At 51.7% G+C, this 12452-nt stretch overlaps 1 protein-coding gene across 3 annotated transcripts in view; it reads right to left on the bottom strand.

The window, feature by feature from the left end:
- Positions 1–4298: 4298 nt before the first annotated feature.
- Positions 4299–12452, bottom strand: part of RBM6 (RNA binding motif protein 6) — a 58077-nt gene continuing 49923 nt past the window's right edge. For all 3 annotated transcript variants that reach the window (XM_039733900.1, XM_039733902.1, XM_039733901.1), the window contains exons 16-23: positions 11766–11918; positions 10630–10719; positions 9857–9946; positions 8955–9227; positions 8328–8402; positions 7637–7734; positions 6286–6397; positions 4299–4585 (exon numbers count right to left, since the gene is read on the bottom strand). In XM_039733900.1, coding sequence (XP_039589834.1) covers positions 4460–4585; positions 6286–6397; positions 7637–7734; positions 8328–8402; positions 8955–9227; positions 9857–9946; positions 10630–10719; positions 11766–11918 — 1017 coding nt within the window. In that variant the 3' untranslated portion in view covers positions 4299–4459. The remainder of the gene's footprint in view (positions 4586–6285; positions 6398–7636; positions 7735–8327; positions 8403–8954; positions 9228–9856; positions 9947–10629; positions 10720–11765; positions 11919–12452) is intronic.

Here is a 12452-nt window from a genome sequence, read left to right as displayed (position 1 = left end):
GGTGATGGAGCCCAGTGTGGGCAGTGTGGCATCCTGCTGTAGCTGGGCAGAGGGATGCCCTGGGGTGGGAGGTGCTCACTGGGGGGCTGCAGCAGCAGCAGTGCCCGTGGGGTGATGGCTGGGGCAGCTCCAGGGCTGAGCTCCAAGCTGTTATCCAGCCCTCTGCCTTCTCTGGACCAGCCCATCCTTCCATTGTGTGGGACAGGGGACTCTGTCCCTGGGGCAATGCTCACATTCCCAGCTTCCTCACAGCACTCCCCAGCACTGCACAGGGGAAGAGGTGCACTTGAAGAGCTGGACAGCACCAGCCTCCCCCAGGCTGCAGAAAGGGCAGAGCAGCACCTGCACAGACCCACACACCCACCAGCAGCAGTTTGACCAGACCACAACCCCTTCAAAATGTGCTGGCAAGAGAAATCCACACCAAGCTTGGACAATTGTGTCCATGCTTATCCCAGCTATTCTGGGCACTCTGTGACTGACTGTAGTGTCATTCATCTTCCTTTGAAGCTTTGTGCTACCAGAAGGAAGTCCATTAAAGTGCAGCTTCACAAAGATTATACTTGGTGACATGTGAAAGCGTTAACGTCCCCAGTACAGGAACAAAGAACAGAATGGTCTTTGTATGGATATGGATAAATAAGGAAATGGAAAACCTACATTAAAACGAGGGCATGATTTGAGCAACAACCTCCTCTGAACACTGAAGTCCTGTTTCTCAAGTCTTAAAACATGAAATGAGCAAAACTGTTCATCACATTCATCTGGTATCTGAGGGGTGACCCCAGCCTTGTCCCCTCCCAGCAGCCCCCTCCCCTGAGGCAGGTCACTGCTGCAGAGGGAAGGGCATTCCTTGGCTTCTCTCTCCTTCCCTCATCCAAACACTTCCCTCAGCCCAACTTAGTGTTTTTTGTTTTTTTTTTTTTCTATTTACAAAGCACAGCTCCAGCTCTTTACATAAACATGTTTCACTGAAAAGGGCCTGAGTCACTGCTGTATCAGTATTAATATGAATAAATATTGGAAATCTAAGACTATGTACTTGATTTACATTGGAAAAGGGTGAAAAAAAGAAGCTCTTGCTCCAGAACCTCTCAGATGTCTGAAGCAGCCTCCTGCATGCCAACCTGTGTGACTGATAGAGCTCAGGGACAGACACTCCCTTGGGCAGGGGTCCAGGCAGAAGTGCCTCCAGCCCTCTAAAGGATGGATAAAACCTCCCCTTTGATTCCACCCACAGTCCAAGGCTCCTGTTGCCTGTTCCTTTTAAACTAAATAATCCCTTTAACCCCCTTGTTCTGCCTTTCTCCCTGGGCTTTTTGTACACACAGTTCCATTCAGCCCTACCTTAGTGCTGGTCATGGGTCACCCCAGTCCTCCTCCTGTGTGCAACATCTGCACACCAAGCAACTGCCCACAGCACTTACCCTGTGAGTTGTTCCAATTCTCTAATTAGGACCTTCCAAAAATAAAAATAAATTGTAACTTGAGCCATACCCATCACCACAGGATGGCACACAAGGCAATGTGCTGAGCACAGCCACAGCAGAAGCTTGTGGTGAGTAATCTCTGAAATAAAAGCAAGAGAGTTATAAGATGGAAAGGTAGCTGCAATTCAGCCATGGCTTTGGGTCACATCCTTTAAAAAATATTAAAGACATCAAAACCACTGCACCAAGGATAAATAGTTGGGCTTTCTGCATCACCAACTACGCTGCTGTTTTCCCAAGAGAAGGTGATGTTTTCTGGTTTGGTGCTTCTTTGTAATGCTTTCAGCTTCTTGCTCCATTTGTCTGTTCTGGTTTGTGAATAACCTCGTTCCAGTCACCTCAACCCAGCCCCAGCAGAGCTCCATGTCCCCTAACCTGGATATCCCCCTGCAGCTGCACTGCACGGGTGGGTGCCGTGCCTGGGGAGAGGTGCAGGTACAGTCCTTACACACACCTCCAAGGGAATACACTGGAGCTCACTCTGGGTTACCTCGGGGAAGTGGAATTTCCAGGAACTAAGTCAGTATCTATCCAGGGGATACCTTGATTTTCCATGGGCTGCCACCAGAATACTTCCTACAGTTCAGGTGTTCCCAAGCCACACACAGCACATCCCCAGAAACCCCACACTCGTGGGAATAACACTGTGTTGCTCTGACCTCTTACAACACAAACAATATTCCTGATTTCCCACAAACATTTACTATGATCATCAACATAGTAGAAGCAAACACCCCAAGTATTTCTATGATTAATACGAATAATGGGAGGTATATCCACCACCAGACAGAACGAGGATTTCTCTCGATTGCAGACGGATACATCCTGCAAGTAGATATTTTTAATTACTTTTTTTCCTCATTTTCACAGCAGTCTGTTCCTGCTCCTCTTCTGTTCCTGACTTAAGCCCTGGCAATGGGCCTGCAAGGAAAGTGTTGTGCTGCTTCTCCTTTCAGACACGCACATCACAGATTAGAAGCAAGCAAGCACACGACTTAGCCAAGGAACATACATTATTTAGTGTGGTCCATCTGTCCAAGGGAAGCTGCTCTTACATTTATCTGCTTTATTATCTTCTAATTAATCACGTATTATCAGTCGTTAACATGCTTTCGCTACGATGCATGTACTCACTTAGCAAATTAATAAAATCAGCTAATGAGTTCCCACATTTGGCAGCTGTAAGGCTCCCTCTGGGTGTCCTGGGAATGATGCTCTGTGGGTGCTCATTTTTGGCACACCCAGGTGCCCGACACACCCAGGTACAGGACAGCCTGAGCTGCAGCTACCAATCTGCACCCAGGTTCCCTCTTCCCTCCCTGAAATGATGCCCCATCACAGTCATACTTCTGCCCCCTTGGTGCATGGATAATTTCCAGACTTGACAGCACCAGCTTGTTATGCCACCACCATTTCTCCCTGTGTGGCAGTTCATCCCCAGGAGCCCATCACCTTCCTCACCCATCCCTTACATGCCTGGGGCTCCAGGAAGACCAAAGGCCCTCACCCCCACGTACTCACCAGCACCATGCACAGCTCCACCACCCCTGGGTGCAGCACCAGGGGCCACAACACTGCAAATGAGTCCACCACACTCCTCTGGCACTGCCTGTGCCAGAGACAAGGAAACACAACTTGGACAGCTCTCCTGCTGCCTTTGGAAGTTGTCAGCTCTTGCAGGTGGCTCTTCACCTCCAAATCCTGCTGTCATCAGCTTCCACCTCTCCTGCTTTCCCTTCTCTGGAGTATTTGAGAGCAGTGGCAGGCCCTGCTCTCTGCCAGGTGAACAGGAAGGTGCTGGTGGGCATCAGCTCCCCATCAGGCACGAGATCTGCTGCCACCAGCCACAGCCACTGGCATCGTCCTTGTCCCTGCAGGCCACACTCAGCCCTGTCCCCCTGCTCTGCTCACACACTCAAACTGTCCTGTGCCCTGGTCAAACCAGCCCTGCTACAAACTCCTGCCCAGGAGCTGCCTCCACACCTCCATGACAGGCCAGCAGCACCTACTGGGCTTTTCCTCTGCTCCCCTGACACCCTGGGCCAGCAGGGCTGTATCACCACCAGGGGCCCTGGGGAGGGATAGAATGCAAGAAAATACAGATAGTGCAGAGAGCAACCTCACCCCTGAGGAGCTGCAGCTGTACTAATTACCAAAGATTAAGAACAGGCCTGCCCTTACTAGGCCACAGCAGTGTCCAGTAAGGATGATGCTATAAAGGAGTGGGTTAGCTGGTCAAGAAGAGAGGTGGGGTTTGTTGGCTGTGCTGAAGAAGAAGGAATCAGTACTGCAAGGAGCTGCCCATAAGAAATCACTGAGAAGGCATGGAACTTTTGAGTTAAGATAACAACAGGTTCCCCACACAACACTGCCACCAGATCCAGCCCACCCCATGTGGAATGTTCTGCCCTGGCTGGGACACTCAGACAAAACCCAGCACTCATGAGGTCACTTTCAGCCATTAAGCCCCTGCTATTAATTGAATCCCACTGACCTCATCAGTTGCCAGGATGAATCCCACAGAGATCACTCCTGCTCCTGAATTCCTCCCAGGCCTTGTGGCCACCTCCTGCTCCCAGCTCCCACCCTGACCCAGGAGTACATGGCATACTGTCCCTGAGATGACAGGGAACATGCTGCAGGACAGTGGCACCACTGGTAGGGTCTCCAAGCTACCAAACCTGCTGCAGTTCCACTGACACAGCAGCAACTCCCAGTGACCTCCTCAGCAGAGAGCAAAACACAATGGGAACCTTTCAAAGCACCAGGCTTTTAAAACACACCATTTCAGCCACAAGACAAGCACTGACAAATTTTCAGTTTTATTAAAAAAATTCTAGCAGCAAAACCTGTAACAATTCAAAAAAACAACCAAAAAAAGAAAAAAGAAGACCAAACCTTGAAAAGAACATGACACAGAGAGAAAGAGACGGAGATGGAGAGAGACAGATCTGGGGTTCCTCCACCTTTCACTCAAGCTCCTTGTAGCGGGCAAACATGACCCTCCGGACGGCGTCGCGGTACGTCTCGTTGGACTGCCTCTTGGGGGGCTTCCCCGGGGCCCCCAGCCCAGGGCCCTTCCTCCTGTTTTCTGCCTGCAAACAGACACAGCTTGTGTTAGTGATTTCTCCTCCCGTAAATAAAAAGCCTCCCTGGGCTGTTTCAGGAGCGCTGACTGCTCCCGTGTGGATCCACGAGCGGAGGAAGAGCGAGCGCTCTGTGTTCCTCCAAAAGCTGTTTGGGAAAAAGCACAGACCCTTTGTGAGCAACAAAGGCAGCAGCAAATGCCCAGGGGGAATCACACCCCAGGGATCAGCCGTGGAGGAGCAGACAGAGGAGTGGGCAGACAAGGGTGGGCAGGCAAGAGGCAGCACCAGCAGCCACAGGCAAGCCAGGATTGAACGCGAGCAAAGGAAAGCACCGGTCAGTGCTGGGCTCCTGGGGAGCTGTTTGCAGTTTGCCTGCATTGGCACAAGCTCAGCTGTTCTCTCTAACAGAGCTCCCCTGGGCACTGGTGCCTCGCTTGGAATTTCAACCAGTTTTCAAGGACTGGCTTCTGCAGCCAGCACCTGCATTATTCAGCAATACCTGCCTGGAGTTAGCCCAGGAGAGCAGGCCCGAGGCTGGAAGTTTCTCTGGCTTTCCAGTCCAACCTACCTGAATACCAGAGACCTCACCAGCTGGGCCAAGAGATCAGAGTTGTGTGGGGCTGGCATGGTCACATGCCTTTGCCCAGCATGACTTGGAAGTGAAAGGCAAGCACATCTCTTCTGGCCTTTCTGTGAACTGTAGGAGGGCTGTGCTTTGCCATCACTCCCCACCCAGATGGGGAGCCCTGACGGGAGCTCAGACCTCCCAGAGTGCAGTGCTGGAGCTGGCTCTGGGCAGAAACTGTTTTATGGGCACGGGGACCTCACCACGAGCACTGAGCAGCAGCTGGGGCCAGTTCCTGCTGTCTGCACTGCAGAGGGACTCTTGCCTCACATATATGGGCTCAAGCAAACATGCGTCACGAAGCCTCAAATATTTGCTTTAATGATCTACTTGACTGCAGGCTGAACATCACCCCGTGAACCCTGCTCCAAGCTGCCTGTCCCTCAGCAGAGAGCTGTGCACACCACAGCACCTGGCCAGCCACCAACCTGCCACCAGAGCACGGCGCTGCTCGTGTGGCCCTGGGCAAGGCAGAGCAGACCCTGCTGCAGGCTGCTTCTCTGATAAACCCTCTGCAGTAAATGAAGGTCCACTGAGAGACCAGCCTGTCACAGAAGGCAGGATCTACCTGACCCTGCCTGTCCCTGACATCCTTTGCCCATGGGCCTCTGCTCCTTGTCAGGTGCTGTATCTCGGTATTATATTCTCATGTCCAGAGTCTGCAATGGCAGTAAGAGCCTCACAAGTGCTAAGCAGTGCAGACAAACAGCTTCTTGGGCCCTGTGGCTTTGGCTATGCTCACACCTCCCCAGGGGAAGTTCACCTTTTTCCCCAGCTCACATTGCTGGTGACCAGTCCAAACCCCAGCCTGGCTTTGAGCAAGTACTAATGAGATGCTCACACCCTTCCTGCTCACTGTTACTCTATTTTCAACACCTCCAGATCCATATAAATTCTAAGCTTTTTCTACAGCCAACATACTTGCAGCCCCTCCCAGCCTGCAAAGTTCATCAGTGCACATGTATTATTCCATCAAGCAGGTGCTGAGATTTGCAGCCTGACTTGAACTCCCTCCAGCTGTCCTGGGAAACATCACGGGCTGCAGGACAGTGGTGTGCTTGGAAAGGCAGGGAAGACTCACCTCCACTGGTGATGCTGTGCCCTGCTGGTTGTGGCCAAAGCCCTTCTTCCACCCTGGAGACTGCACCATTCGGTTCCCTTTGTTGTTACTGTCAAGCCTTGGGTCATAGTCACTGCAAAAGAACCAGAATCAATTGTCCAGCCTTGCAATGCTTCAAACACACACCAGGGATTTTTACTTCTGCTAATAGAACCTTCATTGACATTTCAGTCTCTCATGAGGGATATCCAAGTTTCTTGCCAGAAGCACACTGCCTAAGGAAACCACCACAGCAGATTCTGTGTCCAGGGCTCACACACCTCTTACTGCACAATTTCTTGTCCCACCTCAGGGGGAAATACACTAGGGCACAGGAAATGAGCTCAGACTCCAAAATATTTACAGTGTAAGCAAGCCAGGAGCCTTCTGTGCTTGTATTTCTTAATTAAAGTCTTAGCAATAGCATGAAAGCAAAGTCTAATCCCTGCTGCTCTCTTAGATATTTTCTTTCTCCCAGTGCTGTGGTCATGGAGCATAACAGATGCAGTGTTGATTCGGACACTCTTTCTCCCACCTCATTATTCATCCAAGACCATTAACCAAAAGCCACAGTTTTGAAAACCTCTCAGCACAAAAGACTCTTCCTTCAGACAATTTCTACTTTCTGGCTGCTGGTGACACTGCACACAAACTGTTTCAGTTTATCTACAGCTATTCCAGGAAAACAGAGGGAAGAGAAGATGTGGATGTTTAAACTGCAAGACACAGAGGACGGGTCTCCTTCTGAGGTGCTGTGCCAGAAGAGACAGGCACATAACCAGTTCCATCTTCAGCACATGGCTGGCTGCTCTCAGCCCACTGAACACGCGAGCTCACAGCAGGCAGGCCTGCCGGGAACTTCACACAGCACGCACTTTCTTCCTCCACCTACTCCCAAGGAGATGGAAACAGCTCCCAGCGTTCCTCTGAGTCAGGGAACAGATGAAACACAGCTTTGCTCTTTCTTTCAATGGCTACGTGCCAGGACAGGAGGGCAGCAAGTGCCTTAAGGACGAGGTGGATGGGAACAGGCTGCATTTAGCTCTCTGTGTCCAGCCAGACACACTCAGGCCCCCATCTCACCCCTAGAGCAGCAGGCAGCTTTGCTCTGCTCTGCCCTAAACCCTTGTTTCCACCCCAATCCCATTCTGACCTCCACAAGATGTCCTGCAGCACAATAGGCTCACACTTTGAGGAACTCTGTCTCAGTCTGTCTGGCTGTTTATTTGCAGATCTACCCCACTGGACAATTCCCAGCCTTGGTCTGCCAGCAGCACACATCTCATCCTGGCATCAGCATCCCCAAAGAGAGGTAACCCACAACAGCCATTACCTCTCTGAGTCCCGGTCATATCTGAGTCGCTTCCTCTCTGGTGAATCCATCTGCTGGAATTTCTCTCTCCAGTCATTTCCTTTGTCTTTATGCCTCCCCTTCACAAGAGAAAGGGCAAAGTAAGTACAGGAGCTATGAAGGATTCAACACTGTAGGAGACTGCTCTGCAGTCTCATCTCCTCCTCAGCTGGCTGGAAGGCTGTCCTGGGGACTCACAAACACTGAGTGCTCACATCCCACAATACACTTGCTCTGCTCAGATGCCATCTGTTGGGCTGACCCAGACCTGCTGTTGCAGCCTTCCAGCTACTGCACCAGGAGCAGCTCTGTGACCTTCCAAACAATGGACAGCTACACCTCTCCTGTCCCTGGCCAGGCAGCAGCAGCCCATACACCCCCTCAGTTTTAGATGGAAATCTGTGTCCCACTTAGTCCAGATCTCAGTCCTGGCTTGCAGGACAACAAAACCACACTCAGACCCTTCTGTGAGGAGCGAGATCTGCTCTTAGAAGTCACAGAACTACCTAGAGGTCCCTGTGCAGAGTGAGCCCACAGTTCACTTTTGGGTGATGCCTGGTGCCTAAGTGGATGCCTGCTGACACCTGGAACATAAGTGGAGGGTCCTCCTGGGACTACCAGCCTGCCCAGTGCAGAAGCACCAGCAGCTGCGTGCCCACCACCACAGACGCACCTCACGCTCTCTCTTCTCCAGATACGCCAGTTCCTGCTCGGATCGTTTAATCTTCATATGAATCTCTAGGTTTTGCTGGAAGGAGGAAGACAGAAGGCAATGTCAGGCAGAGAACACAAGCTGTCAGGGTCATCTGCTCCACCCATAAGGAGCACAGGTAAAGCAGCATGCTCTTGTACCTGCACTATACCAGGCACAGCAGCCTCTCTTGCAGCCCAGACTACCTGCTCCCCCACAGAGGCCTGGAGCTCTTCCTCCCTGCAGTAAGGAAGGCAACCAGTCCTATCTTAACCCATGTGCAGCTTGGCTCTCCTAAAAGCAAGAGCTCAAAGGCAGCACAGAACATGGGGGTGCACGTGCCAAGTTCCTATCGCCCTCACACTCATGTGTGCCAGCACCCCACTCTCCCAAGCCTTAGCTATCTCACTACAGCTTACAAAGTCACACCTTGATGTTATAGCACTCCCATGGCAGGAACAAGCAGTTCACACAATGCTTTGAACAGAGCTTGGGGGAACTTTGCCTGCTACTGTGTCAATTTCAGCACAGCTCTTCCCACCAACCGCTGCATTTTCTGTGCAGCTGACGAAGCCATTGAGCCAGCGGCAGCCCCCGGCTTCCCCATACCTTGTGCAGGTTGGAAAGCTGCTGGTGCTTGATGAGCACTTCCTTGTTGGGGAACTGCCTCCTGCACAGCAGGCAGGCCAGCTTGTTCCAGTCAGTCAGTTTGTCATCGCTGGCCTTGGCCTTGCGCGGCTGCTCCTCGCGCGGTGCCGGTGGGTGCGGGGCAGGCGGCAGCCACTGCGCCTGGGACTGCTCCTCCTCTTCCTCCTCCTCTTCATTGTCACTGTCTCCTCCATACTCTCCCAGCAGTCCTATCAGAGGGTTCACCACCTTGGGCTGAGGGAAGTGGAGAAAAGTGTGACAATTTGTAGCATCAAGCCTGCCAGGCCAGCGGGGCTGTGTTTCCCAACCCATCTCCCCGTGACTCCTGTCTCTGTTCCAGTCCAAGAGGCAGAGCTGCTTCCCAGCAGCACAGGCAGGGAACAGAGAGGAGCTGTCTGGCTTCTTTCCCTTCTCACCACAGGGTGGAAGCCCTTCTGCTCTCTAGACAGGCCGTGCTTTGGTGCCAGGCTTTTCCAACTTGCCACACACCTGAGAGCACAAGAAGCCAAATGAGGCAGTGGCTGTTTGGCAGCGAGCTGCTGTCACTCACCTCCTCTAGAAATGGAGATCAGTGAGATTTGGCCTTCCTCAGCCTGGAGGTGGCTGGAACAGTTTTCTGCCTTAGGACTGCCTGAGTGAGATCCTGCCTGAATGCAGGTGACAAATGTCCCCATGCTAGAAGCCCGCAAACAAGGTCAGACTTAAAAAACAAACTGCCTTCCATCCCCAGCACTCCCTCCTCTGGCATGAGAAACATCTCTGGCACCTCTGGCACTCACAGCTGCAGCCAGGCTGTGCTGAGCCACCCCAGAACTGTATCCAGGCTCACACAGGTCAAAACACAATCCTGTGGAGATACTTACTGGGGCTGCACTCTCTTCCTTTTTCACAGAAGGAGGTAAAGGCTTTTTAAAGACATCTTCTGCAGAGAACTTCTCCTCTCCAGTCTCAGTCTGAAACAGTCAAGTTCAGGTGTTGAGACTGCCATTGCATGGACTCAGAGCACACAATAACTAAGCACTCATTCAAACAGGCCTCCAAGGAAGCCAGGTGGTTGGCAGAAATGGTGGTGGTTTTGGTGGGAGACATTCCCATTCTGGGGAATCCAGATATGAGATTTCTCCTGGAAATCTCATGATCTCAGAGACAGCTGCAGCAGCTCACCATGCTGTCCCACCCCACCCCACTCTCATTCTCTGCTACACTGTGATGCTGACAGTGGTCCCAGTAGTGCTTCATACCAGTGAGGGAGCTGGGGCAGGGACAGGTCACATTTGAGCACCTCTGTGTGTGCACAAAGGACATGAAGACCAGGTTCAAAGCCACCCCTACTGCCAGACACCACCCATTTTCTCTGCTGTGACTGGGCACAACATATGGCCAGGCTCAGCCAGCATGGTGGGGTTTCCAGGATCTTCTTTGTCCTGGACAGAGGGCACCAGAGCCTGCCTCCAGCACTGCACAGGATGAGCCTGTGATACTCAGCTGTGTGCTCAGCAGCACAGACAATAGGCTGGGATGAAGCTTCACTTTCACACATTTTACAGAGAACTGGGCTGGAGCCCTGGACAGGCTCCAATTTAGTGGCTCATGAGTTACTCATACTCGACCAGGGAAGACAAGTGTAACACCTTACCAGGCCTGAGCTCTCATCCTTCTTCACAGAAGGAGGCAATGGCTTTTTGAAGACATCTTCTGTAAAGAATCTCTCCTCTCCAGGCTCATTCTGAAAAATCCAAGAGTGGGCATTAGGCCAGCAGTAACACAGATGTCAGAGAGAGCACAGGGCAGCCAGGAAGCCACTCTTGAGCATCCATGGAAAACAGGCAAATGGGAAAAATGACAGAATGATTTCTACTGGAGATACTTTTACCCTCCATTCAGACAGGACCATGCTTCTCCAGGTCAGTGTCCCTGCAAGTCACACCTGGTGACTCAGAGAGAGCACAGGGCAGCCAGGAAGCACTCCTGAGCATCCATGGAAAACAGGCAAATGGGAAAAATGACAGAATGATTTCTACTGGAGATACTTTTACCCTCTATTCAGACAGGACCATGCTTTTCCAGGTCAGTGTCCCTGCAAGCCACCATACCTGGTGACTCCTTGGCTGGTTTGTTACCAGCCTCAGGGAGGGTTACAACCCAGGTGCCAGTACTGGTCATGCCACTGAGCACATTCAGACCAAGAGGCAAGGAAGAACACAAAGTTTCTGCATTGGTGGCTAAATCACATCCAGCAACTCTCCTGGCATTCCTCAGGCCCTGTCAGTATCACAGCCCTGGGCTGTGCACAAACATCACTTTGGGCAGCTGCTCCCAGCCAGCAGCTCCCACACTGGCATTTGCTGGCTGGGAACAGTAGTGAAGGGCACTGTTCTGGCACTGGGTGGGGCAGAAACTGCAGTTAGGGGAGAGATGAGTATCCATCATCATCTGACTTGGTGTGTTTAAATGTCTCTGCCAGTTTTTTGTTGTCTATTACAACAGTTGGGTACTTTCAGCAGCGTGAGTGAAACATGTCCCAGTTACCTGGATGTGTCTGAATCCTTCACCATAAGGAAGGGATGAGAAGCCCTGGATTTAATGTAAGGAGAGAAAAATTTCAGGAACTTACTCCCTGGCTGGACAAGCACCATGTTCCTTTCCAGCTGCTGACCCCACTGTCTTCTCTCACTGTCCCTTCTTTTTTGCATCCTCCAATTACTCTCTACTTTCTAACCTCTTCCCTCAGCCTCCTGGTGTCAGGTCATTCTGATGCCTGGAGGGAGTTACCTTAGCAGAAGTACTTTTCCCTTTGTCCTTTTTGTCCCTGTTGTCCCTGCCGTGTGGCTCCTTCCTGTCACTTGTCCACTCTTGGCTGCCGTGCCGCCGCCTTCTGCTCTCCGTCGGGGGTGGGGAGGGCTCCCGGTCTATTGTCACTTCCCTCTGAAAGAGGCATTTGGAGCAGGCTTAGCCCAGCCCTGCAGTCTTCTTACTGGGCTTCCTGTCCTTGCTGAGACCAGCACAGTAAGAAGGGACTGCAGAGGGCAAAGGCTTCAGAACTTTGCTGGGGCAGAACACAGCTGAGCACAGCCAGGTCACCAGAGCACTGCCCTGCTCTCCCGCAACATGGACATCCCCAGGATCATGAAAACAAGATTATATTTCCAGAAAATCCCTGCTGATGGCTCTTTTTTGGCATCCTTGCAGCTATTGCTGGCTAGGGTTGAGAAGCAAAGAGACCACAGATGAAAACAGAGCTCTGCTGTCCATTCTTTCTTACAGACAGTCACATATCACATGTCTACAGCAAAATTTAGCTACGATGCTCTGCCTGTAAGTCTACTTGAGGAAAAGCAGACCAAAAACTCTCCAAAGGCAGGGCTTCAGAGGCCAGAGGCGGCTACAGCTGGTTCAACACACAGCTAATGGGTTCCTAGCCTCTCATTAAGTTGATATTTTGCAACATGCCTCCCTTTC

Source organism: Passer montanus, unplaced genomic scaffold, assembly GCF_014805655.1.
Source record: "Passer montanus isolate IOZ18808 unplaced genomic scaffold, ASM1480565v1 scaffold9, whole genome shotgun sequence".
NCBI classification, from domain to species: domain Eukaryota; kingdom Metazoa; phylum Chordata; class Aves; order Passeriformes; family Passeridae; genus Passer; species Passer montanus.
This window is presented reverse-complemented; position numbering and strand designations above follow the sequence as displayed.